The sequence below is a fragment of the Drosophila elegans genome, unplaced genomic scaffold (genome assembly GCF_018152505.1).
Source record: "Drosophila elegans isolate 14027-0461.03 unplaced genomic scaffold, ASM1815250v1 contig_814, whole genome shotgun sequence".
Lineage (NCBI taxonomy): Eukaryota > Metazoa > Arthropoda > Insecta > Diptera > Drosophilidae > Drosophila > Drosophila elegans.
The window spans coordinates 3,373,557-3,396,631 of record NW_024546167.1 but is presented as its reverse complement, the minus strand read 5'-3'; the positions used below and the strand labels follow the sequence as shown (position 1 = coordinate 3,396,631).

At 37.4% G+C, this 23,075-nt stretch overlaps 8 protein-coding genes across 17 annotated transcripts; 4 read left to right on the top strand and 4 right to left on the bottom strand.

Moving 5' to 3' along the window:
• Window positions 1-395: 395 nt before the first annotated feature.
• Window positions 396-3,323, top strand: LOC108141914 (prolyl endopeptidase). The gene is made up of 9 exons (XM_017265533.1): window positions 396-551; window positions 628-1,220; window positions 1,271-1,413; window positions 1,486-1,645; window positions 1,703-1,822; window positions 1,881-1,961; window positions 2,029-2,420; window positions 2,482-2,754; window positions 2,820-3,323. The coding sequence occupies exons 1-9, from the start codon at window positions 446-448 to the stop codon at window positions 3,217-3,219; spliced, it is 2,268 nt and encodes a 755-aa protein (XP_017121022.1). The 5' UTR covers window positions 396-445; the 3' UTR covers window positions 3,220-3,323.
• Window positions 3,324-3,673: 350 nt separating this feature from the next.
• Window positions 3,674-5,816, bottom strand: LOC108141916 (ubiquitin-40S ribosomal protein S27a). The gene is made up of 3 exons (XM_017265538.2): window positions 5,746-5,816; window positions 4,081-4,421; window positions 3,674-3,897 (listed from the first exon to the last, which is right to left on the bottom strand). The coding sequence occupies exons 2-3, from the start codon at window positions 4,399-4,401 to the stop codon at window positions 3,748-3,750; spliced, it is 471 nt and encodes a 156-aa protein (XP_017121027.1). The 5' UTR covers window positions 4,402-4,421; window positions 5,746-5,816; the 3' UTR covers window positions 3,674-3,747.
• Window positions 4,526-5,808, bottom strand: LOC108141915 (ribosome biogenesis protein NSA2 homolog). 2 transcript variants are annotated; one of them, XM_017265535.2, is made up of 2 exons: window positions 5,746-5,808; window positions 4,526-5,394 (listed from the first exon to the last, which is right to left on the bottom strand). In XM_017265535.2, exon 2 carries the CDS (start codon window positions 5,364-5,366, stop codon window positions 4,587-4,589), a length of 780 nt encoding a protein of 259 aa, XP_017121024.1. In that variant the 5' UTR covers window positions 5,367-5,394; window positions 5,746-5,808; the 3' UTR covers window positions 4,526-4,586. The 2 variants fall into 2 exon arrangements, with proteins under 2 accessions (XP_017121024.1, XP_017121025.1); XM_017265536.2 differs by lacking the exon at window positions 5,746-5,808 and adding an exon at window positions 5,511-5,534.
• A 188-nt stretch (window positions 5,817-6,004) lies between the features above and the next one.
• Window positions 6,005-8,789, bottom strand: LOC108141657 (ionotropic receptor 75a). Its single transcript, XM_041710516.1, has 8 exons — window positions 8,712-8,789; window positions 8,479-8,577; window positions 7,941-8,425; window positions 7,380-7,881; window positions 7,057-7,304; window positions 6,716-7,002; window positions 6,144-6,283; window positions 6,005-6,084 (listed from the first exon to the last, which is right to left on the bottom strand). The coding sequence occupies exons 2-8, from the start codon at window positions 8,558-8,560 to the stop codon at window positions 6,005-6,007; spliced, it is 1,824 nt and encodes a 607-aa protein (XP_041566450.1). The 5' UTR covers window positions 8,561-8,577; window positions 8,712-8,789.
• An 852-nt stretch (window positions 8,790-9,641) lies between these two features.
• Window positions 9,642-10,612, top strand: LOC108141927 (COMM domain-containing protein 5). Its single transcript, XM_017265561.2, has 3 exons — window positions 9,642-10,010; window positions 10,076-10,219; window positions 10,370-10,612. The coding sequence occupies exons 1-3, from the start codon at window positions 9,703-9,705 to the stop codon at window positions 10,533-10,535; spliced, it is 618 nt and encodes a 205-aa protein (XP_017121050.1). The 5' UTR covers window positions 9,642-9,702; the 3' UTR covers window positions 10,536-10,612.
• A 186-nt stretch (window positions 10,613-10,798) lies between these two features.
• Window positions 10,799-11,604, top strand: LOC108141928 (U6 snRNA-associated Sm-like protein LSm4). Of its 3 annotated transcripts, none has more exons than XM_017265562.1 (4): window positions 10,799-10,897; window positions 10,953-10,994; window positions 11,062-11,160; window positions 11,247-11,604. In XM_017265562.1, the coding sequence occupies exons 1-4, from the start codon at window positions 10,895-10,897 to the stop codon at window positions 11,562-11,564; spliced, it is 462 nt and encodes a 153-aa protein (XP_017121051.1). In that variant the 5' UTR covers window positions 10,799-10,894; the 3' UTR covers window positions 11,565-11,604. The 3 variants fall into 3 exon arrangements, with proteins under 3 accessions (XP_017121051.1, XP_017121052.1, XP_017121053.1); XM_017265563.2 differs by having other exon boundaries at window positions 10,831-10,897; window positions 11,062-11,142; XM_017265564.1 differs by lacking the exons at window positions 10,799-10,897; window positions 10,953-10,994 and having other exon boundaries at window positions 11,065-11,178.
• Window positions 11,605-11,908: 304 nt separating this feature from the next.
• LOC108141925 lies at window positions 11,909-18,906 on the bottom strand. 7 transcript variants are annotated; one of them, XM_017265550.2, is made up of 17 exons: window positions 18,655-18,906; window positions 17,380-17,554; window positions 17,206-17,319; window positions 16,983-17,132; window positions 16,828-16,923; window positions 16,044-16,262; window positions 15,866-15,983; window positions 14,905-15,810; window positions 14,716-14,856; window positions 14,421-14,456; window positions 14,064-14,270; window positions 13,676-13,954; window positions 13,549-13,610; window positions 13,416-13,479; window positions 12,947-13,354; window positions 12,222-12,374; window positions 11,909-12,155 (listed from the first exon to the last, which is right to left on the bottom strand). In XM_017265550.2, the coding sequence occupies exons 2-17, from the start codon at window positions 17,482-17,484 to the stop codon at window positions 12,016-12,018; spliced, it is 3,198 nt and encodes a 1,065-aa protein (XP_017121039.1). In that variant the 5' UTR covers window positions 17,485-17,554; window positions 18,655-18,906; the 3' UTR covers window positions 11,909-12,015. The 7 variants fall into 7 exon arrangements, with proteins under 7 accessions (XP_017121039.1, XP_041566230.1, XP_041566232.1 ...); XM_041710296.1 differs by having other exon boundaries at window positions 11,909-12,374; window positions 14,716-14,850; XM_041710298.1 differs by having other exon boundaries at window positions 11,909-12,374; window positions 14,716-14,850; window positions 15,890-15,983.
• An 882-nt stretch (window positions 18,907-19,788) lies between these two features.
• LOC108142056 (malate dehydrogenase, cytoplasmic) lies at window positions 19,789-22,338 on the top strand. The gene is made up of 2 exons (XM_017265740.2): window positions 19,789-19,913; window positions 21,242-22,338. Exons 1-2 carry the CDS (start codon window positions 19,911-19,913, stop codon window positions 22,250-22,252), a joined length of 1,014 nt encoding a protein of 337 aa, XP_017121229.1. The 5' UTR covers window positions 19,789-19,910; the 3' UTR covers window positions 22,253-22,338.
• The last annotated feature ends 737 nt before the right edge of the window (window positions 22,339-23,075 follow it).

Genomic DNA, 23,075 nt, shown 5'->3' with positions numbered 1-23,075 from the left:
AACTTAAAAATATTACATAAATATTATATCTATGACGTGCTTTAGCTCAATTTATTATTGTAAATTTAGTGTATAACTTTAAACATCCCTTTAAAACAACTTTTCTCTCATATTTGTATATGGTAAGAACTTAACTTTTCAAAAATCGCTATAAGCGGCCATCTCAGTATAAGCTCAGTATAATATTAAAATTTAATCTAATATAACTAATAAAAAAAGATGTAAATTGTAATTTAAAAATTATTTATAAAAAATTAAAATTTTAAAAGATTAATTGATATTTACTTTATAAAATGTAAATGTAAATTCTTTAGATTTTAAAACCTATAAAAATAACGTCAGACAAAAGCGGACTCCGATAAAAAGTAAAAATAAAAGAGTGCCCCTGTTGCTTATCGAAACTGTCGAAAATTAGATTTCCATTTCTGCATTGATAATTTTGCAAATGAATACTGTGTTTCGAAGGCCATTGCTATTTCGCCGATTTTGCCAAGTAATCGTACCAAAAGCACTGCCCAGAAATAATATCCATCGAGAATTGATTTTCACTAGTGAGTAAATGCTTGAAATATTAGCATTTCATGCTGAAGAAGAAGAATAGTTACATACGTGTGTATAATTCGCAAGGTACCAGAGCCATGTCAAGCACTTTGTCCAAAAAGCTCATCGAGTATCCAGTTGCTCGCAAAGATGCCACTGTGGAGGAGGATTTCCATGGCACCCAGATTAAGGATGTGTACCGCTGGCTGGAAGATCCGGATTCGACGGAAACCGAGGAGTTCGTCAACGCCCAAAACAACATAAGCCGGCCATTCCTTGAAAATGGTGACGAGTGGCAAAAACTCAACTCCAAGCTGACCAAGCTGTGGAACTATCCCAAATACGGATGCCCCATGCGATATGGCAACTATTACTACTACTTTATGAACACCGGCCTGCAGAACCAAAGTGTTATGTACCAGCAAAAATCGTTGGACGACGAAAGCCAAGTGTTTCTGGATCCAAACACTTTGTCTGAGGACGGTACGGTTGCCTTAACTCAAAAAGCCTTTTCCGAAGATGGCAAATATATGGCCTACGGACTGAGTGAAAGTGGATCCGATTGGATTAAGATCCTCATTCGAGACGCCGATACTGGCAAGGATTTAAGCGAAGTCCTCGAAAAGGTTAAGTTCTCCGAGATATCGTGGACGAAAGACAACAAGGGATTCTTCTATGGTGTAAGTAATAGAATTTCTTTCGCAGCACAAACTTAAATGTATTTATCCAGAGATACCCCGATCAAGATGGTAAAACTGATGGATCTGAGACCAAGCAAAATGAAAATCAAAAATTGTACTATCATCGGGTGGGCGAAAGCCAGGATAAGGATACACTTGTGGTCGAGTTCCCCGAAGAGCCATCATGGCGCATGTAAGAAATCTTGAAAATTAACAAAAACATCTCTAGTAGGGTTATAATGATTGTGTTTTATCTGTTATAAAGCCAATCTACTGTCTCCGATTGCGGGAAATACTTGATTCTGGCTATTGTGAAGGATTGCCGAGACAACATTGTTTTCTATGCAGACCTTGAGCCAGGACAGGAAATCAACTCCAAACTGAGTGTCAAGAAAATTGTGGAGAAATTCGAGGCGGACTATGATGTGAGTGTTTGCTATCAATTTCTTCGGAACATGTTAATATATTGCTTACTATTGCAGTACATTACCAACGAAGGCTCAAAAGTATTCTTCCGTACCAATAAAAATGCACCAAATTATCAAGTAATTGCCATAGACTTTGAAAACCCAGAGGAGGACAAATGGGAAACGCTTATAGCCGTGAGTTCTAATGGTTTTTCCAACTGAATATAATTTAAAACTGAATTTTCTAAAATAGGAGCACAAATCGGATGTGTTGGACTGGGTTAGATGCGTTGATACTGATAAATTGCTCGTTTGCTACATAAGGGATGTGAAGGTAAATAATTACCACGAAAGAGCTTATTTTTCACAGTCTACATGGGTTTTAATATCTTTTTTTACAGAGCGTTTTACAGGTCAATTCACTGACGGATGGGAAACTACTGCGTGAATTCGATCTTGATATCGGTACCATTGTGGGAACCTCCGGAGAGAAGAAATATTCTGAAATATTCTACAACTTTTCATCGTTTTTAAACCCCGGCTCCATTTATCACTATGACTTCAAGACACCAGAGAAGGCGCCTTCGGTGTTTCGCGAAATCAAGCTCAACTTGGAGGGCTTCCGTCGCGAAGACTACGCCGTGGAACAAATATTCTACAACAGCAAGGATGGCACCAAGGTTCCGATGTTTATAATTCGGAAAAAGCGGGATGCCATTGAGCCGCGACCATGTCTGCTTTACGGATACGGAGGTTTCAACATCAGTATGCTTCCGTCCTTCGGACTCTCTGGGTGTGTACTTTTTTATGCTTCAAAATAGATTTTCTTTACTATATTTTTGTAATCTCTGAAGGCTTATGTTTATTGACACCTTCGATGGAGTGCTTGCCTATCCGAACCTGCGAGGCGGTGGTGAATACGGCGAAAAGTGGCACAACGGCGGTCGCCTGCTGAACAAGCAGAACGTATTCGACGACTTCCAAGCGGCAGCCGAGTATTTGATTGACAATAAGTATACGACCAAGGACCGATTGGCCATCCAGGGTGGCTCCAACGGAGGACTTCTAGTCGGCTCTTGTATTAACCAACGTCCTGATTTGTTTGGCGCTGCTGTTGCACAAGTCGGGTTCGTAAATAATCTTATATCTATATAAAAGCTAAAATTATATTCGTGAAAATTATATTTCCCAGAGTAATGGATATGTTGCGCTTCCATAAATTCACCATTGGACATGCTTGGTGCTCGGATTACGGAAACCCATCGGAGAAGGAGCACTTTGAGAATCTTTACAAGTTTTCGCCGCTGCATAATGTGCACACTCCGAAGGGTGCCGAAACTGAATATCCATCCACTTTGATCCTGACGGCCGACCACGACGACCGCGTCAGTCCCTTGCATTCGCTGAAATTCGTTGCCGCCCTGCAGGATGCTGTTCGCGATTCCGAATTCCAAAACAACCCAGTTCTGTTGCGGGTGTATCAAAAGGCGGGCCACGGTGCCGGCAAGCCCACCTCAAAGAGGATCGAGGAAGCCACTGATATCCTGACATTCTTGTCGAAGAGCCTTAAAGTCGACACAGTCAACGTTTGAGTGGTAAACAATAAATAAATTGCATTTCTCAAGGTCAAAAAAAAATTGCTGCTTTTACAATGTATTCAATAATTTCACAATAAATTATACCGCTGAAGAAGATATATGTTTTGTTTACTTTGTTATTTTAATTAAAAAAAAGTAAGTACAGCGATAGTCGAGGGTTGCCACCATCAAAAATTTGGCTTTTACAAAAAAAACATGATTTACAGTTCTGCAGCAGTGGCGGCTTAATAAGCATGACTAAATTAATCCCCATAAAAATGACTATACAAATTCCTATAACGATGGATATTATGTAGTTTCCATAATGTTTGTTTATTAACGAACTTACCAAATGAAGACCAGTGGCTTATTAATGTATGCTTTTAGCTTCATCTTGTCAAAATAATCATTCTTTTTGTTTATTTTCCAAAAATACAATTAAATTAAATACCAATAAAAAGAGGTAAAGTTTCTGTGATTGAATTTATTATTCAATTACTACCTTTATTTGATTTCTGGAAACGTACATGTTTTGTAGCAGATTTACTTTTCCTCTGGTTTGCTGAAGACAAAGGTCAAGTTGCACTTGCCGCAGTAATGACGATCTTCGTGGGCAGCCATGAAGACGCCGGCGCCGCAGTTCTCACCGGGGCACTCGCGACGGAGACGGTGGATCTTGCCGTTCTCGTCAACCTGCGGAAAATACGAACGAGGTTAATTGTTAAGATCAAACATGATTGGTCAAAAGATATAGATAGATAGACAGGGCACTGGTGAAGTCACTCTGAGATCCAAATCTTAAGCGCAAGACCAAGACTCAAGAATTCCAAGAACAGATCAGAATGTTTTCGGGTGTCGGTAGATTGTTGTGTGTACCTTGTAGTATTTCAGGACAGCTAGCTTGACCTTCTTCCTCTTGTGCTTGATTTTCTTGGGGGTGGAGTAGTTCTTCTTCTTGCGCTTCTTGGCACCACCACGCAGACGCAGCACCAAGTGCAAAGTGGACTCCTTCTGAATGTTATAGTCAGAGAGGGTGCGGCCATCTTCCAGCTGCTTGCCAGCGAAGATCAGACGCTGCTGATCTGGAGGAATTCCTTCTTTGTCCTGAATCTTGGCTTTAACATTTTCGATAGTATCCGACGGTTCGACCTCAAGAGTGATGGTCTTGCCCGTGAGGGTCTTAACGAAGATCTGCATCTTGTATTCCAGTCACCAAACTGCAAGAAATAAGAAAATGTTAATATAGTACAAAATTTATATAGGAGTCGAAAATAATGCTTAGATTGTAAGTAATCTAGGAAAATCAAACCAAAGTTTTACGTTATTTGTGTATATGGTTGTTTATTAAGCAAACTCTTAAAGTAGGGAGCAACATTTGTTGGTTAGACAAGCAGCACTGCATTGATAACGCCGTCGTTTTCTGGATTGTTTGTGACCTGAGCGTATTTGCCCCAGACAACTTTTCCTGTTTGCGTTACCAATCCAAGTTCAGAGATGTTGACTTCGATGACTGTGCCCTTTGTGATTACACCCAATGATGTGAACATGGGCGAGCTGGGGTTCTTCTTCACTCCGATAATGGGCAGATTGAAGGTGGCTTTCAGTTCTGGATGCGTCACATGGGCCTTCTTCATGCGCAGGCCCATGGGTCGGATAAATCGTTCGAACTTTGGTGGCTTGCGGGTGAAATTCTCGCCGACGAAGGTAACTTTGGTGACCATGCGCTTCCACGCCTTTCGCTTCGTCTTGCCAGTCTTTAGCACCTTGAAGACCTCTGCATCTGACTGGGCGCGAACTTTAGGAATAGGCACATCCCACTTGCCAGCCTTCTCCTTTCTCTTCTGCTTGATCATGTTGGACAGGACTTTGGCGCTGGATTGGATGCCTCTGTCGAGCAGGTAATGTGGCAGGGCTCCATCTTCCACCTTCTCCTCCTGCTTCTTGACCTTCTTCTCCTCGTGGGCCTGAATCTTCTTCTTGATCTGAATCTTTTCATTGCGCCGCTCCTTGTTGAAGAGTTTGGCCTTGATGCCGCGCAACTTGCGAGCCTTGCGTGCTCTGTCTTTGGGAAGACGAGCTTCCTTCTTGCGTTTCCGCTCCTCGTAATCCAGTCGCCTGCCATACAGCTTGCGATGGCGCTCCATATACTCATTCTGCGGCATGGTTACTTGTTAATTCTGGAGACCAGTTCTGAAATATATGCAAGTGGTTAATACTCTATAGAAAGCGGGGGGAGTGCGAAATGTTTCCTGGAGAAGCCTTTCCTAGCCATCCACAGAAAACTAATCACGCGAAATTTCACTTACCTTAATGTATAAATTTAAATTTCACAATATTTATCTCTTCACAAGTCTACTTTAGCAATGTGAACTCCTAGACAATGTTACATGTGCACTGCAATTATTTTCATTTTCCAATAAAATAACAAGAGCCACGTAATGCACTCGAAACCAGTTACAAGTCTAAATGACTTTAACTTTGTATTTATGCGTTTTAATTCACTTAAACTAGACTTAAAAATTAACAACCCCAAAAACTTACCTTGCTTCGGCAACAGAATCAAAGGAAAGAAAGAATCACATATACAGCGTGACAGGAAGTTGAAAAATTGTACGCAGAGCTGCATTCGGAGTTTACATTTATTTCGTTTTTGACTTGTTAAAATTATTGAAACGTGTGGAATGAAACAATGATGGTATTTCAAACTGTGCATAAAGTTTATATATGAGGCTGTTAAATATTTTATGTTGCATAAAATAATTGCAAAATCATTTAAAAACTTGATAAATAAAAAAAAATATTAAACTCGACAGTTTGCCATTTCCAGCCTCACATACAATTTCTCCACACACAAAAGCATCAGCGAAATTATAATCCCACCTGTAATATATATAAAATAATTAAATTTGAAGATTTACAAATTGTCATATCATACATACAGATTAAAATAATAAATGCTGGTAAAACTCCTGATATGCTTACAGGGTAAACAGTGTATAGTGATAGACAGGTGGGCTTTTTAATCTGCCGCCGTCGTAGAATGCGTTCCACAAAACCTTTTTCCTGGGCGTTACACATACTAAAACAACATAGGAATTGTTATATTAACAATAAATATGATTTCGAAAAATTGATTGCCTTATATTTTCAGTACTGGTGGTTTGAATATGTTATGATTAACCATTAAATTGGTTGATCAACGTTAAATAAAATTATATTATTATGTAATTATTCTTACTTGTTTGAAAAAAACAAGTTTAATTTTTGTGTGAACGCTTGGAAACTTAAAAATTTTTTATCTTTAATACCCACAAACCATATTTTAATAACAGCTGAAAGTGTAAAGTGTAAGAGTGACCATGCACTCCTTTTCACGTTGTTACACAAAAAGTAACTCAATAGCGTTATTAGCTCTGAATTAAATATTTGAATAATTGTTCATCTCCTCAAATTATTTGAGAAAAGCAATCAGTTTTCGAAATTCAAATATAATAAGTATACGCTCGCTTACGCCGTTCGAAATATTTCAGTATACTGGCTGTTTTTGTGTAAAATCCAATTTAATATTTCAACCTCCATTAAGCCAGAGACTTCACGCAAATCGCAGATCTCATTCGCATCGAAAAATTCAGCAATTACCGGATAAGCGTCAACTACTTCACAGTGAAAAGCGAAGCCGCCGGCCTTGAGATATGGAACAGCTTCCTCAATATGGCTAAAAATCGGCAGTTCTTTAGAACTTCTCGAAGAGGACAGTTTCTTTTCTATTAGTCTTGTAATTGATTGATTTTTACTTTCCTTTCGAGTAATAAAGGTTATATACTTTTTAATTTAAAGTGTTTTTTTACTTACTCGAAATAAAACTTTGTAGTAGCCGATATCCTCAAATGAAATTTTTAAAGGACTAGAAGTTATCTCATCAACAGTAGCCGGACCTTGATCTGAAGAGCTCAACAATCCTCCAACCACAGAAGATGTATAATAGTTGTACATTACAAGAGAGAACAAAAAAAGGGTCATTACAAGAAAGCGTACAGAACGGTCTTTCGGATTCGGGTCCATTCCCTGTTGACAACAAGCTCCAAATGTCTGCAGAACACGTTCGATGCATGCCGTTTTAAGTTTTTCCTTCGCGTTGAGTGCACACTCAGTTGAGATTTCTTGTTTTTGGGAATCATCTCTTTTATCTAAAAACTTTCCGTCTATAATTTCAAATAGCACCCAAATTATGCTAAATGCAGCTAGGGTTAATAACGAGAAGAACCATACTCTGGTGCTAAATGGTGACAGAAAGTTTCCTGCCCACGCAGCACTATCCCCTCCAGGCGTAAATAAGTCTGGAGTATATCGGTATAGAAAAGCAGTTTCGAATTTCCAACTTTGATGAATTATATCAAACTCTGCGAAACGGTTAATGCGATTAAATGCTCCAGATGCGGCAATATCCGCCTCGTTTCGCATAACAATTCCCAAGAGACCAAGCCGAAAGGTAGTATTTCCCAACCGACCAGCCCATCCTCTAGAATTACGAAAGTTAACAGTGAAGTTGAAACGCTCACGTAAAAGTCCCAAAAGCTCGTAGTGATATTTTATAAATGCAGCTACTCCAGAGTCCTTTGTGGGCCGCGAAAGAATAGATTCAATTTGTTCGTTTGAAATTATATCCTCCTTATCGATCTGAAATCGGATATAACAAAAGGCTACAGGAAGTTAATATACAAATTTTAGAAACTTACAACGCTGGCTCCTCTAAGTGTCAATCCGTTAAATTGTCCGCGAAAATCAATGCTTTGCAAATGAGATATATCGCTTATAATATTAATTGTGCCATTTATTAAAGTAGCTATCAAATGTATTTCCAACTGCGATTTTAAATGGCGACCTTTTGAATGAACATCCCAATATGCGTAGCCGTCATTGGTTTCATTTACATAAGTAATCTGAGCGTTTGGACCTACATAATTAAGTTTTAAAGGAAATAACGATTGAACGTCAAGATCTACACCCCAGATACACCATTGGTAGCTTTTGTTGAAGTATCTATTTTCAGAGGCTTCAAAGAGAAGCTCAGATGTTCCACTGCATCTCGCATTTACTAGGATAGAGGTTCTAGCGTAACTATCTATAGTTAATATAGATGGTAGGGAATAAGTATCGTTGAGATGTACGACACTCACAAATTGGTTTCTTTGCATCAGAGCAAAAGTCGTTTCTTGAAAGTCTAAATATTTAAAGTCAAATATAATTTAAAAACATTTTGGTCTTATTTCTTACCTTTGAGCGAACAAGAAAAGACTATTGTATGCTTGGTTTTAACCAAGTTAACAACGAAATTGGTCAAAACCGATACTTCCATATCCAGGTTTTTTTCACCTGCGACGAGCACAAAAACAAACATGCAAATTGAGATTTTCATTTTACAATGCTCATGCTTGTCAGGCATTATATACACTTTTATGGTAAGTGATTTCAATTGATTGACAGCGTGAATTGCAGGTGGTAATTACCGACTCCAAGCACAGAGGACGTCCGTCCATGTCATGACGAAGCGCGTATAGCCACATAAGTTATAAAGGTATTTTTCAATTTTTCTACTTTTCTATTTTTAATGATCTGAAAACGTATTAGTATAATTTGGATTAATTTGTTATGGAAAAAATCGCGAATTAATTTTGTTAAGTAAAGCAGATTTGGCATATAAACCTATTTTCAACCATTCTCACGATCTACAGTATAACCACATTTAAATGATTGGCATTAAGAATTATGTGGTCTGTATAAATGGAATTTCTTGGATGGTTCTTTATATCATCAAGTTATAGTCTCTGTTGTAACACAACTTTTCATGAGTTTTAAACAGCTCCAAATAAATTTTATCCCAAGAAATATGTGAGCTTTATAATAATAATAAAGTGGTGATTAAGTTTTCGTCACTACTTTGTTTCTTCGTAAGGACACGTTTTTGTTTGATTTCCATAATATCTTCAGCACGATTATCGAGTTTAATAAGTATTAATCAGAATTGAGCCACTTAAAATAATATAATGAAATGAAATTGTGTCTAAGTGTAGCCCTGATTGACAAGTTAAATTAGCTTATGAAATTTTAATGAACCGTAAAAGTGTCCCATTACTTAGGATAAAGTTCTAAATGTGTTGAGTAAAGTGTATGGGAACAGATCATGGAACCTTCTAAAAAAAAATTAAACATTTGTTTAAATTGTCAGTAAAATTTTTTAAATTTACAACTGACATCTTTGCCTTCTTTTCTATTTCCAAACATTTCTTTATTTATATCAAAAATAAAGATGGTTACAAAATTAAAATAATTTTGCGCCTTACTAAATTACTAAATTTTTTCTTTTTGTTTAAATATTTGTTTCACTACATTCCCATTTAAAAATTGTATGATGACTATCGTTTCGATGATATCGAAATGTGTACATCTCTAGTTTGTTTAAGTTTTAAGCAAGTATAAATAAAACAATGAACTTACAACATGTCGTCTTCGTTTAGATATAATCTTTTAAGGAGTGTTAAGCCATACACTCCTTTCACGTCGCAACTGACAAAATCTATGTTGCGTGTCCTTATTCAAGTTTCTGTGCATTTTATTGAAACGGAAAAGTCGTCTTCTGAAGTGCTTTCGCTTGCACTTAACAAAATAACAAATGCAGGCCATCAAATTCCGCCAAACTTTTGTGAACTCTTTACAATGGTATTTTTGATGTTGCAAATCTTTCTAAAATACCCGAAAGGAGTTGTAAAACACCATGAGTTGCGAAATTGTTTAATGGATGATTTAAAGTAGGTATTCACAAATCATTTGTATAGTGCAAATTAGTAATGTTTAGTACATATCTTATCATTAGTTTTACAGACGAATACGCTGACGATATTTGCAAAGTATTGTTAAACCATAGAGACATTCTCAGCAAGAACTTTTTTGAAACTAAAATTGACCGTGTTAAAATGACAAAGTTTCAGTGGAGAATTAATATTTCCTTATCTTTAAAGTAAGTAAATACGATACACAGGGTGGTTAAAAGTGTTACACAAATTAAATGAAAAGATGATCATAATTAAAAACCTTTGACCACCCCTGTATTTATACAAATTTGTTATAAATTACATAAAACTAATACATGACATTTCGTTATTTTCAGTACTGTGCAAATAGATAAACCTACGATTGTCCTCCACTTCAAACTCCAGAATAGAGAATTTAGAACTCTAGAATTACCATTATCTATGTTTCAGCAAGTTCGCTATAACATTGCCCTTCTACTGAATGAGTTAAATTCATTGCAAAGACGAACTGCTTTAAAGTAATTTAAATAAATATACCTGTTTGAATTGTTAAATTTGACATTCAAAAAAGGGTGTTAATAAAAGTAATCTAAATTATAGCAAAATGTTATATTAATTTTGTTTTAAATAATTACACACAATGATTTTTAATTGAACTGCCTCTTATTGTCAGAAAGTTAGATAACACTATAATAACATAGAGGGCCAAAAGAAAAGTTATAAAGTATTATTTTTGAGAAATAAATTAAACCAGATTATAAAAACCGGAACACCCCTTTTCGTTTACTGTTCTGTTTCCATTTCATTCCAACAATGCGATAGTTCTTCTCTAATCTCCTCCAAATTTAAGTTATCGCTGTATAAATCGATATCTCAACAAAATGGTAAGCAATATTATTTCTTTGTAAATAAAAAACTATTAATTTTCAATGGGTTTAGCTACCACTGTCACTTTTGAAAACAGCACAGAGCCATCCTATGGTAAGTTATATGTGGCATTATATACTTTTCAATTTTGAACCATTTTCATATTCTGTCACTTATTTAGTTGGTGGAGCTGAAAAATGGTGAAACATACAATGGCCACTTAGTTAGTTGCGACTCCTGGATGAATATCAATCTGCGCGATGTAATTTGCACCTCAAAAGTATTATTTAACTGAGTGGTAAACGTGTTTACCTACAAACAATATGTGAAAAACAGAGGATTTTTATAGCAACATAATCTTTGCAGGACGGCGACCGTTTCTGGCGAATGCCGGAATGCTATATCCGCGGAAGTACTATTAAATATTTGCGTATTCCCGACGAAGTGATCGACATGGTGAAAGAGGATGCGCAGGCAAAGTCGAGAAATCGCACAGAGATGAATAAAAACCGTGGCGGCAACTCGTCGCAGAATCAACGCGGCGGACGCCCTGGTGGCAACCGAAACAATGTGGGCAATCGTCCTGGCCAGGGATACGGAGGTCCTGGAAACAATGCGATGCGCCTCGGTGGAACTGCTGGTCAAGGGAATCGTCTGCCCCACGCCGCCAAGAATAGAAAGTAGTTGTTTGGAGCGTAGTAATAAATTTCTTTCAACTATTCAAGTCATGTTTTTATTGTTTAAAAGATGACATTTATATACAGTCTCGATAAGTTCAATCACGAGGTTTTCTTTGCTACTTATTGCCATGGTATCTGTCTATTTTCCAGCAAGCAATTAGAATGAGTAGGTTTAAAGTTTAAAAAAATCACTGGGAGTTGCATTATACTACCAAGCATATTAAACCTGGCAAAGAGTTATTCGATTTTCAGCTTCATTAGTGAGGACATCGGGCACGGAATGTAGGGATTCAAGTCTTTCTGCCTCCAAATGCTTCAATATGCAAAATTTTACTGGACCGTCTGTTGTATCATATAGTTTCATTATATTCGAATTTTATTTTGCCTATATTTACTTTAAGAAATATTTAATAAAGAGTACAGGTAAACAAATGTAATATTTATATGTATTGTAGCTAAACGAATTGACGGCTTTTTAAAAACTCAAGCATGCCCTGAACATTGGCATTGACCTGTGGCGGCTGCTGTTGTCCGTTCAGCAAATTATTGGGCATCGCCGCCATAGGAAGCAGTTGCTGTGGCTGATTCGTGAAACCTAGAAAGACGAGTAAGCTACATTTAATCGCCTGTCGAGATGCAAACCTCTCGAATAAACACATACCAGTCTGGGAATTTTGCTGTTGAGCCAAATGCTGCAAAAACATATCCTGCTGCTGTTGAGGATGTGGGGGAATTTGGTTTTGTGGGAAAGACGAAAATTGTCTAAACGAAAGTATAGCCGGATCCATTGAAGTCCAATCACTATTGTTGTAAACTGTTGGGGATAATATATCATTAGTAATTTAATTAAGTAGAAAAATCCCCATCAACCTGACCACCCACTCTTATATTTTATTTTAAAAGCACATCACCACGTAGATTGTTATGAACTACACTAGTCAAACTTATTTCAACAAAAAGACAATCTCCCAAAAACAAAGGAACTAAAATTATTATTTAAAAAATCAAATCTGTTTTTTAATATAAGTAGTATAAATAAAATGATTTAAGTTTAATAAAATAGGAATACTTTATATAGTCGAATGAGCTTTCCGTTTCTTTTTCCGTTTAAAAACATTATTAAAAATCCCATTCAGTGATGATAATATTTAATATTAGCAGCTATAAATTGTGATATCAAGTTATTGTTAAAAATTAATGAGGTTGTAAAAAAGTTCGAAGTGGAAAACTACAAACTGAAGTTTTTAACCTCAAGGAAGATATTGATGATGCTAATTTCATTAACATTTAAATTTTTCAGCCATTAAACTAACCGTTCTGCTAAAGTGCGGTTTAAAGGAAATCCTTACTCTCAATGATTACCAGTTTAGTTTCGAAACTACTTACCCTTGTTGTGAGCCATTGGGTGCTGCAATTGTGAGTCGCCCACGGGCTGTCCTGGATTTTGGTGCATGGCCAAATGAGCATTCCAGTTGGCAGCCATCGGCACCTGATGCTGACCCTGGGGCCCATTGTTTCCCACCCCGTTCACAGGCATGTTCATGAAGGGCATCATTTTACTCGTGTGCTGCATTCTGGATGCTCCGCCCAGACCCAATGTGTTCATGTGATTGAAGCCCGGCGGAGGCATGCGTGCCCTCTGCAAGTTGTCCACCAGTTGCGGATGGGGTGGAATTTGAGGCTGTGGTAACAGCTTCGGTCCGGGGTTGTCATTGTTAATACTCTGTTGTTGAACAACTTCGTTTTCCATAAGTTCAGCAAGTCCCTTTTGGGTCTCAATAAAGGGGTCGAAACCTTAGGGCAGGACAAACAATTAATGGACAACCTCGAAAGTGCAATATTAGCCATGTTTTACCTAAGTCATCGTCGACTATCGAGTTCTGCGTAAACCGACTCTGCTGAGATTGCGTGTTTGGAGGCTGAAGAATCAAAAAAAAGGTTTGATAACTTCAATGAATAATATTTACTTTAAAAAATAGAAAACTTACCAAGTTTTCAAACATTCCCATCATCCTCTGCTTTTGAGGTTGCTGTTGTGAATTAATGAGTCCTGGGATAATGACGTGATTCATTACTGACGGTTAGCAGGAATTTATCGAACTATATAGAACCTACCATTTTCGACAAAAGGCGAATTCAGTCGATTGTTTTCCAAAAAGGCCGCCACACGTTGTGGCTCGGGCACAGCACTATTTCCATTCATTTGAGGCGGGTGTCCATTTAGATACTGATGGTGTGACTGCTGCTGGTTTTTATGAAAGTCAAAGAACTTCGACATGTTTCCGCCAAACAGATTCTCCCCCGTTTGCTGTTGTAATAGTTGTTGCTGCAGAAGTGCATGTGCTTGTACTCTATTTAAATCGAGTGAATTAGCCTGGAAATGGCTAAGGAAATCTGAAAAAATATAAGATTTTATATAACAAGCACAGCAAAAACAGTGAAAATAACAACAAGTGGTCTACAACAGCAAAGTACATAGTATATGAAATCAAGAAAATCTTACCGTTTGCAGGACCGTTTATTTGTGAAATATTTGTCGCAAAGTTGTTGCGTTTTTGTAGCTCGTGCATGCGAAGGAACTCCTCCTGTTGGTGCAATACTTGCTGGTGGTGATGCTGCTGCTGCTGTTGCAAATGTTGCTGCTGAAGCAGTTGCTCCTCCACATGCCTTGTGTTGCGTATCATCACATTTTTGAAAGCTTCCTCCCACTCTGTTTTCAAAATATATAGACAATTGAGCAGTTAATACAAACAAACTTGTTAATAATAATAGGTTTTTTTTAAACAAAACTATTGATATTTCTAGTATTATTATTAGCAAATACATTTTTTTTTAAAACATGCAATAAAGAAATGTTTACCGTTTGTATTTGATGCCTTTTGGATTCCATCAATATCTGTGTACGCCCGTTGATATTTTTTTAGTAAGTGGTTTATGATGTTTAGCAGTACCGAAAAATGAAAAAAATTGGCATTATTTAGGAAGAAAATAAAGATTTTCAGTTGTTATTAAGATTGCTGAGCAGCTTCACTTCGAAAAACAAAAATTGTAATTGTACGGACATTTCGAGCGAAACTTTTCCAATAAGAAGTTTAAAAGCTAAAGTCTTAAAAATAATACAATCTTTATTTTTTATTTTTCCCAAGAAAACTTACCGTTGACCAAGTCTGGTAAATGAGACTGTCGCATTTCCAAATCTAGCTTATTTTTTATTAAGGGTGCCTGCTGGAATGATGACGATGTGAAGAAACTGGGCGGGTCATCGAAAATGTTGAGCTTGGACAATGCATCTGAAACTATATAATTGTGAGAATCGTGTGTTCGAGTTAGATAAGCATCCATACCAGTCACTCGGCTTTCGTTCTCTGGCAGACTCGAGATATCGGCTGGTTCATCGGGTAAGCAGCCTGCTTCTTTGCCATTACTAGGTGCCATTGCAATGGGGCTGATGCTCTCAGGAGTTTTAGATCCCGAAAGATTCGGTTCAGCCTCAGCAATAGCATCGTTGATCTTTTCGGTATCGTCCTGAGTCTTAACACTGTCTTGGTGGCTTTCAGAAATCACACTATTGCACTTCTCTTCCGTATAATCACCAGTTAAACTCTTTTCACTTAAGCTACTCTCTGAGACATGCCCTTCGCTAGTTTCGCTACAAGAGCTCACAGATCTTTGAACGTTTGTTCCCGCTAATCTCTTTTGTGGTAAATTGTCTTCACAGCTTTCGGTTACCTCCGTTTTCTTATGTATTATTGTACTCTCGCTCGGCTCAATTCGCTCCACCTGTTTGTTTGCTACGGTTGCTGAGACAGGTTCCTTAACCTTCTTCGGCTCCTTTGCTGCAGTCGAGGGTCGATCTTTTCCGCGATCTGCCCTCGATCGATTGCTAGTGCTCTGCTGCGGTTCAGCCTTTGTGGAGGTTGGCGCATCTGTTGTGGCCTCGGCGAATGTCTCAGTACTTGTGCTGCCACGGGATTCGGGAACGAAATTCTCCTTGTTTGAGGCGGTGGAGTTCGAGTTGCCATTGTTCTTGTTTTTCGATTTGTTCTTCTCGTGTCTCTTCTCGTTGCGCAGCTTCTCCCGTTTGCTCTTCCCACTGGAATTGTTCGAACTCGCAGTCGCCTCCCTGCCGTTGATGGGCGAGACCGATAAACTGGGCCAGGCTTCCTTTTGCTGGCCATTGGCTGCACTCGAAGCATTCGTGCCCGATCCAGAGGACGATGATGATGCTGACGAAGACGATGGAATCGCGGCTGATTGGGGATAGATATTATTAAGTCATTAAGTGGCTACTTAGAAGGAAATTACCATTTGCTTTAGAAGCTCCGTTACCATTTATAATACCTGCTGTATTCGGTCCGAAAGAGGCAATAAGAGTATCGTGTAGGCGCTTCTCGTACTCCTGATGTTTTCCCTGGTGCATTTCCTTTTTAAAACAGGCACAGAACATTAATATTTGCCACTTTAGATTGATCAGGGCAATTACCTCTTTTGTAAAACTGGCCTCGGGATCTCCCAGTTCATGTAAGTACATACAGTCCCCCTTGGGACACTGCTGGTTTTTCATGAAGTGGCTGCAGTATTTGGTTGTCCCCAAACTAGTCTTTATAAGTCGCCCGTCGATCATAATGTTGTTGACGCTTTGAATGGCCCGCAAAGCATCAGAGTTGTTAACATATGTGACATAGGCAGAGGCAGATGGACCCTTTTAAATCGAAAGCACAGAATGAGAAATAGAAATTGAAGGAGCGGCTTCGGAGGACCGAAAACTCAGATACCCTCGCAGTTTAATAGGAAGCAAGTTGAGCAAATGTTAAGTGCAGTGAAACACCTTTGATACTTTAAAAATAACAGTTAAAGTTATTTTCATTTCCACTCTTGCACTCTTTTAGCATAAGTAAGCACAGGAATAGAACAACAGTTCTGAACCCATTAAATAAATAAATAATGAAAATTCGTTGCATTTCGCACACAATTTTGCCTAAAATAATAAAAAAAACATGTTAATATTTTGCATAAAAAAGAATTTCAAAATTGTTTGCTTAAAACAATATTTCTACAGGGTTCGCTTACCAGAGCAGCTAATAACAAAAAGTTCAAATTCATTTTAATTCAAAATAAATTTTGGTACTTGTAAATCTGTTTATTGTTTCATTGAAAACGTGCCGTTAATAATGTTTTCATAGAAACCACCTAAAAATGACTGAGCAACTCGGGTATTGGCACTAGGCCATATCAATGTATAGAGGTAATAAATAATTGAATCTTACAACTCTTACCTGGACCCCGGCATACGTGGTACTTGGATTTATAACGACTTTATGAATTTTCCCATATTTACCAAAATACTCGTGTTTCTTTAATATCTGAAAGGGGGAACGGTCAGTATATCTTTGATTAACTCTGACTACAAAAATCAACATACGTCTGCATCAGCAAGTCGAGGTGGTAAGCCCACAACAAACACCAAGTTCTTTTGGACCACACGAACGTTGGCCAAATGTTTTCGGTTCTCGGTGATCTTTTGCTTTCGTTGTTGGTCCCTTTGGCGTTTCTGGGACTTGAAGGCAATCATCTGAGACAAGGGAAATTTAAATTGGATTAATGCAAGTGATTGAAGTGATGGAAGAGGTACGGCCTTGACTTACTTCTTCCTGTGATAACGGCTTAAAGTCAGCTGGATTTTCTGGATATTCCTTTCGACATGCTGGGCACAGCTTGTTCTCATCCGTCCGTATCCTGTGCCAACAGAACCTGCAAATCTTTAGGCAAAAACACTTGTATTGTCTGCTGATCAAAAAGGTTTTTGTGGGGCTATATACCTGGTATCCACAGGTACAGGGAAAGAAGGTAAGATCATCCACCTCCAGTGGCTCCATACACAACGGGCACTCGACTGCGTCATCATTACTGCTCAGGCCGTTCATTTTCAGGTGATTTTTGGTGGTGAAGTGCTCGCAGTTCTAAATTTTTAATAAACTGTTGATAAGAACCAAGCTGTAGAAAGTAAAAAGTTAAATAATTTTTATTAAACTAGTTTGTCAGTTAAGTACCAGGTTTTATATGTCAAGGACAAGTTTTCTTCTAGATTGTCCATATCTAAATTCAATTAACCAAACTTATATGCGCACTGGTATTTACAAGAAAAAAAGTTTACGCACATTTTGTATGAAATTTCAGTGCAAAGTGTACTTAAACGCATACCTATATATATTTTTAAAATCAGTACCATATTTACCGCGAAATCTTCGCCTCATCTAAGCCCTACGTCGTACCAACATCTTTTTTTGGATGAATCACCCCCGAACATTGCCATTATTTTGCACACTATGAAAACAAGTTTTCGGAATTTAGCACCTGTAGCTAGACTTTCTTAAATTATATTAATTTGTAGCGCTTTAAAGGGTACTCGGGGTTTTCCACAATTTGTTTACGTTTTAACCGTGGCATTGTTGACTTTATACAACCACTGAAAAATTATCAAATTTATGCTACCTGACGATGTTTACTGTCAGGTAAGTCTTTTGAATATATACAATGACACACATACATGCAGGAAAGTCTACACGCATACAAACAAAAAAAACGTATTTTTAAATATGGAAACCTTTTCATAACAGATATCAAAATTATTTGTGAATACATACTTATGTACGTACATACATCAACAAGTTTTCAAAGTTAATTTGTAAGCCTTTTTAAAAACAAAAAAAGAAAGTATTCGTTAGACTTTAATAACCGAGCACTTGTGTGAACATGGCGACACATTAATAGTAGAGGATATCACGCAAGATTAGAATTGGCAGCAATATTCCCATATGCATTGCAAAATCACTTATTAGTTGTACATCAGTAATTTGTTAACCCACTATATATGCAAGCATATGCAAACACTTATGTACTTGTGCGTACATTGTTCACGCTACAATTATTTAAGAACACATACAGTGGTTATTGGGGTTAATAATTGTTTATAAATAATAGTGAGACATCCTAACGCATCAAAATGTTGGAAGAAAGACATTTTCAAGGAATAACAATAAGCAAATAGGAAATAAAAACGATAAATGTACATAAGCAAGAGTATATATACATACACATATGTATGTACACGTAACACGTATGATTGTAGGTGTGATGTAGATTTTTCTTTATTCACTCTGTATAGTTGATGAATCCGGAATTGCAGTATGCAAATTGAATTTTCGAACGCTTTTTAATTTTTATAAATACTTGGTAGCAAACGTATCAAACGAAAGTACTAAGGCTAAAAATAAACGCAAAGTAAACGAATGAATTCGCCAAATTAAAGACTTCAATTTTTTTCCACAAGAAACATTCGATATAAATCCACAACTTATACTATCGATAACACTTGAAGCGAAAATACCAATTCACACGACTGCAGTGTTTTCTTAAAAATATGCTATTTTTTGAGCATATAATTAAATATATTAATGAAAGTTTAAATGTCCATTTACTAAATTTTATAAATTTCTTAAAAAACTAATTTAGGGAACAAGTTTAATGCCAAATTTAATGCATAATTTGAATATATTTAAATAAATTCCTTTTTAGTGGTCTATTCCATTTTTGAGAAGCCTAACTATAGATAAAAACGCCGAGTATAGTAAGAAATAATAATTTAGATATTGAAATTTAAAATCATAAGTTAAAAAAAGAATTTATTTCTTTAAATGACAGAGGTGATTTTATAATCTTACATTTTAACAACCCGCACTGTTTTTTGCTTGTATGGCGTACTGCACATTAATTAAGTAAATTAATAGCTTTTCATAAAATCAGGGCATAAAATTACATAAAAACAGATGAAAGTATCTAATGAAACCGAAATAACATTTTAAAAACTATGCACCGCCACTGTGGGATGGCAGATGCTCAGTTGGACTCGAAGTTTTACATCTGTCAAAAATTCCAACCGTTCCTCCGAAGGGAGGTGGGCAAAAAGATATTAGGAGATTATTTTTTTTTACTCATATATACATATTTATATAAATATATATTGAACTATAAGTTTATAAAAAAAAAACAAATAGATAAATTTTAACTTTAATATGTTTTTTTAGTTCGTTTGTTATATTCATATTGTGTTAATTAACAAATTTAATTAAGGTAAAAAATGAATAATGAGTATCAGTTAATGCTTAAGTTTATAACAATCGATAAACGGTTGGTGCATCACTTGTATTGCGACAATGTCACGGCTACTTTTATTCATAATAGGGTGACTTAAAAATAATTGTGAAAAGTAACAGGTTAATAATTGGCGATCCCTATTTACGTTTTTACTTGAAGTTCGTCCGTGGAGCGTTGCACCTGACAAAAATATAAAATGGTAAGGGTACCGGCATTCATTTTCAGAAATATAGTATATATTATAAAAAAATAATTGATAATTAACATGTATTGAGTGCGAAAAAATGAGTTCACATACATGCCAACAGTCATATACAATAATTTATAGTTATGAAGGTATGTGTAGGTGGTCGCAAAATTTTTTCTGGAAATTTAACATTCATTCGACCTCTCTGCATGCTAATCTTTGAAACCCACTGTGACGTCAATGTGTTGTATGCACAACGATTTTCTGTTTCCCCCGAAGAGCATCAAAAATATAATAATAATTTTCAGTGCAAAGCTAATTGGCAATTGTCAGCGATAAAAAATTCAGTTTTTTATGTTTTAGCCTTTCTCAAAGCTGATACGGCTTATATAAATAGATTGAAAAGCATAAAGCAAAGTGAAATCGTTCATATCTTATCAAAAATGTTGAATTTCAAAGGTCACGCTTTGAATACTTTGCAAATTGCTTCCTTTTCCAGTGGAATATTTATAGATATACTATGTAAACAGATATTATCACTTGAAAACTAAAGTATTAGAGTTTATGTGTGCAACGTCAATGTTTCCTAGCTTGTGGATAAAGAAAAACATGAGTAGAGGTTAATTTGCACCAGTGCCCTACATTTGTTTCCGCCTTAGAGAAGGATTAACTGAGATTGCGTAACAAGGATGGGTGAGAAATGCATCGAAAAAGCAAAAAGCAATTGCACGCAAAAAAGGTCCAGAATCAGTGTGTTCAACTTTTGTTTTCTCTCAATAAACAATTGTATCAACTACAACTAATACCAGTCAAAATTATTAAGCGTTCTATTTGTTTGTTATTCATTATCGAAGTTGAACTGCATTGTTGACTGATTGTGGCTAAATAGCACTTAATTGAAACTCGGAAATGGCGAACTGGATATGCAAACTCTGTTCCAAGCGTCTAAGAATAAAACACCAACTAAAGTCAAAGGTTTGGGAGAAAAATTAGGCCACTTATTACAGTATAATTAGCTCAGCTGCATCTATACTTAGCATAACTTTCACTTCTATAATTTGTAGATCTAGTAAAATAAAGAGGAAATGAATAGGATTTGTCAGCAAGGTGAAAATTTTACATATGCATAATTATGTGTCAGAATAATTGAGTATGTATGTAATATTAAACTCTAAAATATTACAAACATATTAATTTTTCAGCAAACATTTATAGATATATTGAACAGCAGTAGTTCTTTCTGAGTAATAACAATGCATTTGTGTGACTTTAACGTGATATCGGAGTTCAGATAGATACTACACATAACAGTGTACAATTCTAATGCAAATATTTTTCAGGCTGAACCAATTCGAGTTGTGGTGACCGGGGCTGCTGGCCAAATCGCTTACTCCCTGCTGTACATGATCGCCCGCGGCGAGGTGTTCGGCAAGGATCAGCCTATCATTCTGCACCTGCTCGACATCCCGCCCATGGTCGGTGTCCTCGAGGGCGTGGTCATGGAGCTGGCCGACTGTGCCTTGCCCCTGCTGGTCGAGGTCAAGCCCACCACAGACCCGGCTGAGGGATTCAAGGATGTTTCGGCCGCCTTCCTCGTGGGCGCCATGCCCCGCAAGGAGGGAATGGAGCGCAAGGACCTGCTGTCCGCCAACGTGAAGATCTTCAGGACCCAGGGCCAGGCTCTGGACAAGTTCGCTAAGAAGGACGTGAAGGTGCTGGTTGTGGGCAACCCGGCCAACACCAATGCGCTGGTCTGCTCCTCCTATGCGCCGTCTATTCCGCGCGAGAACTTCTCGGCCATGACCCGCCTGGATCAGAATCGCGCCACCTCCCAGATCGCCGCCAAGTTGGGCGTACCCATTTCTGCTGTAAATAACATCATCATCTGGGGCAACCACTCCTCAACCCAGTATCCCGATGCTGGCCAGGGCAAGGTGACCGTCGGCGGTGCAGTGAAGTCTGTGGTGGAGGCCGTCAACGATACCTCATATCTGCAGGGATCCTTCGTGGAGACCGTGCAGAAGCGTGGAGCAGCGGTCATCGCGGCCCGCAAAATGTCCTCTGCGATGTCGGCAGCCAAGGCCGCCTGCGATCACATGCACGACTGGTGGAACGGCACTGCTCCCGGCCAGTTCGTCTCGATGGGCGTCTTCTCCGACGGCAGCTACGATTCGCCCAAGGACGTCATCTTCTCGTTCCCCGTCGAGATCAAGAACAAGCAATGGAAAATCGTCTCCGGCCTGACCCTCAGCGATTTCGCCAAGACCAAGTTAAGCGTTACTGGCAAGGAGCTCCAGGAGGAAAAGGACGAGGCTCTGTCCGTGCTGGACTCGAATGTCTCAAACTTGTAATGCGATATTAAACGTTTATAATTACTAACTTCATAGTTGTGCATTTAGGAACCAAGTTCATGGCAATAAAAAAATTTTGTAAATTACCCTGTGACTTATTTTTTTGAAAACTAAGTTGAGATGTGGACAAGACTCGACTTTTATAAACCTGAAAATGTTTATTCTTATCTTTAAAAATAAATATATTAATTCATATGCGAGTATGAAAAAAATCTAAGCTTATCCAGATTACTTCCAGATATATTTCCTATGGCAGCTTTATGATACATATAAAGCTAATGGACACCAAAAAGTGTAGATACAGCGTTTTGCTCAAGTGAAGTGGATTTTAAAGTAGTCTACTTTTCTCTTATTATTTAGCTTTCTTTATAAGTCCCTTAACAAATCTAAAATACTAGTTCTGGAATTGGATTCGCATGTAGCAACCACTTGGTCGTTTACTGTATATATTTTAATTTCTAAAACCTTAACCAAAATTAATGCAGGGTTCAACTATAAAACTGATTAAATAAGTTAAGTATTAGAAAAATCGTTTTTTTTAAATTAAACTTCTCTCTTATTCCTTAATTCTATTCCATCGGCAAGCTACAAAGTTAAAAGCGTTGTGGAAGACTGATTGCTTGCAATAATTGCCTAAAACCTTTTGAAATAGTTGTTCGATTAGGAACATTTTTGGCGTGCCGTAGGTATATACCGAAAAGACATAACTATACCTAAAGTATATCATATTTTTTGCAGAGATTCGCGCGTTAAGTCTGCTTGTTATATTTTAAATCTCAAGCTCGAGGCGGCTAGTAATCCTGATCAAGAATTTGTATACTTC

What these genes read in the sequence shown, in the direction of transcription:
- LOC108141914 (XM_017265533.1), top strand. Translation starts at nt 446, where the DNA reads ATGAATACTGTGTTTCGAAGGCCATTGCTATTTCGCCGATTTTGCCAA. An exon ending in TCGAGAATTGATTTTCACTA is followed by an intron (nt 552 to 627) that starts GTGAGTAAATGC and finishes ATAATTCGCAAG; the next exon opens with GTACCAGAGCCATGTCAAGC. An exon ending in GCTGCTGTTGCACAAGTCGG is followed by an intron (nt 2,755 to 2,819) that starts GTTCGTAAATAA and finishes TATATTTCCCAG; the next exon opens with AGTAATGGATATGTTGCGCT.
- LOC108141916 (XM_017265538.2), bottom strand. Translation starts at nt 4,401, where the DNA reads ATGCAGATCTTCGTTAAGACCCTCACGGGCAAGACCATCACTCTTGAG. An exon ending in CTGTCCTGAAATACTACAAG is followed by an intron (nt 3,898 to 4,080) that starts GTACACACAACA and finishes TATTTTCCGCAG; the next exon opens with GTTGACGAGAACGGCAAGAT.
- LOC108141915 (XM_017265535.2), bottom strand. Translation starts at nt 5,366, where the DNA reads ATGCCGCAGAATGAGTATATGGAGCGCCATCGCAAGCTGTATGGCAGG.
- LOC108141657 (XM_041710516.1), bottom strand. Translation starts at nt 8,560, where the DNA reads ATGGAAGTATCGGTTTTGACCAATTTCGTTGTTAACTTGGTTAAAACC. An exon ending in CTTTTCTTGTTCGCTCAAAG is followed by an intron (nt 8,426 to 8,478) that starts GTAAGAAATAAG and finishes TTAAATATTTAG; the next exon opens with ACTTTCAAGAAACGACTTTT. An exon ending in AGCATTTATTATTTTAATCT is followed by an intron (nt 6,085 to 6,143) that starts GTATGTATGATA and finishes TATATATTACAG; the next exon opens with GTGGGATTATAATTTCGCTG.
- LOC108141927 (XM_017265561.2), top strand. Translation starts at nt 9,703, where the DNA reads ATGTCGTCTTCGTTTAGATATAATCTTTTAAGGAGTGTTAAGCCATAC. An exon ending in TGTTTAATGGATGATTTAAA is followed by an intron (nt 10,011 to 10,075) that starts GTAGGTATTCAC and finishes TCTTATCATTAG; the next exon opens with TTTTACAGACGAATACGCTG. An exon ending in AATATTTCCTTATCTTTAAA is followed by an intron (nt 10,220 to 10,369) that starts GTAAGTAAATAC and finishes CGTTATTTTCAG; the next exon opens with TACTGTGCAAATAGATAAAC.
- LOC108141928 (XM_017265562.1), top strand. An exon ending in CAGCACAGAGCCATCCTATG is followed by an intron (nt 10,995 to 11,061) that starts GTAAGTTATATG and finishes TCACTTATTTAG; the next exon opens with TTGGTGGAGCTGAAAAATGG. An exon ending in ATGTAATTTGCACCTCAAAA is followed by an intron (nt 11,161 to 11,246) that starts GTATTATTTAAC and finishes TAATCTTTGCAG; the next exon opens with GACGGCGACCGTTTCTGGCG.
- LOC108141925 (XM_041710296.1), bottom strand. Translation starts at nt 17,484, where the DNA reads ATGAACGGCCTGAGCAGTAATGATGACGCAGTCGAGTGCCCGTTGTGT. An exon ending in CCGGGGTCCAGGTAAGAGTT is followed by an intron (nt 16,263 to 16,827) that starts GTAAGATTCAAT and finishes TCGATTTAAAAG; the next exon opens with GGTCCATCTGCCTCTGCCTA. An exon ending in TTTACCAGACTTGGTCAACG is followed by an intron (nt 14,457 to 14,715) that starts GTAAGTTTTCTT and finishes GGGCGTACACAG; the next exon opens with ATATTGATGGAATCCAAAAG.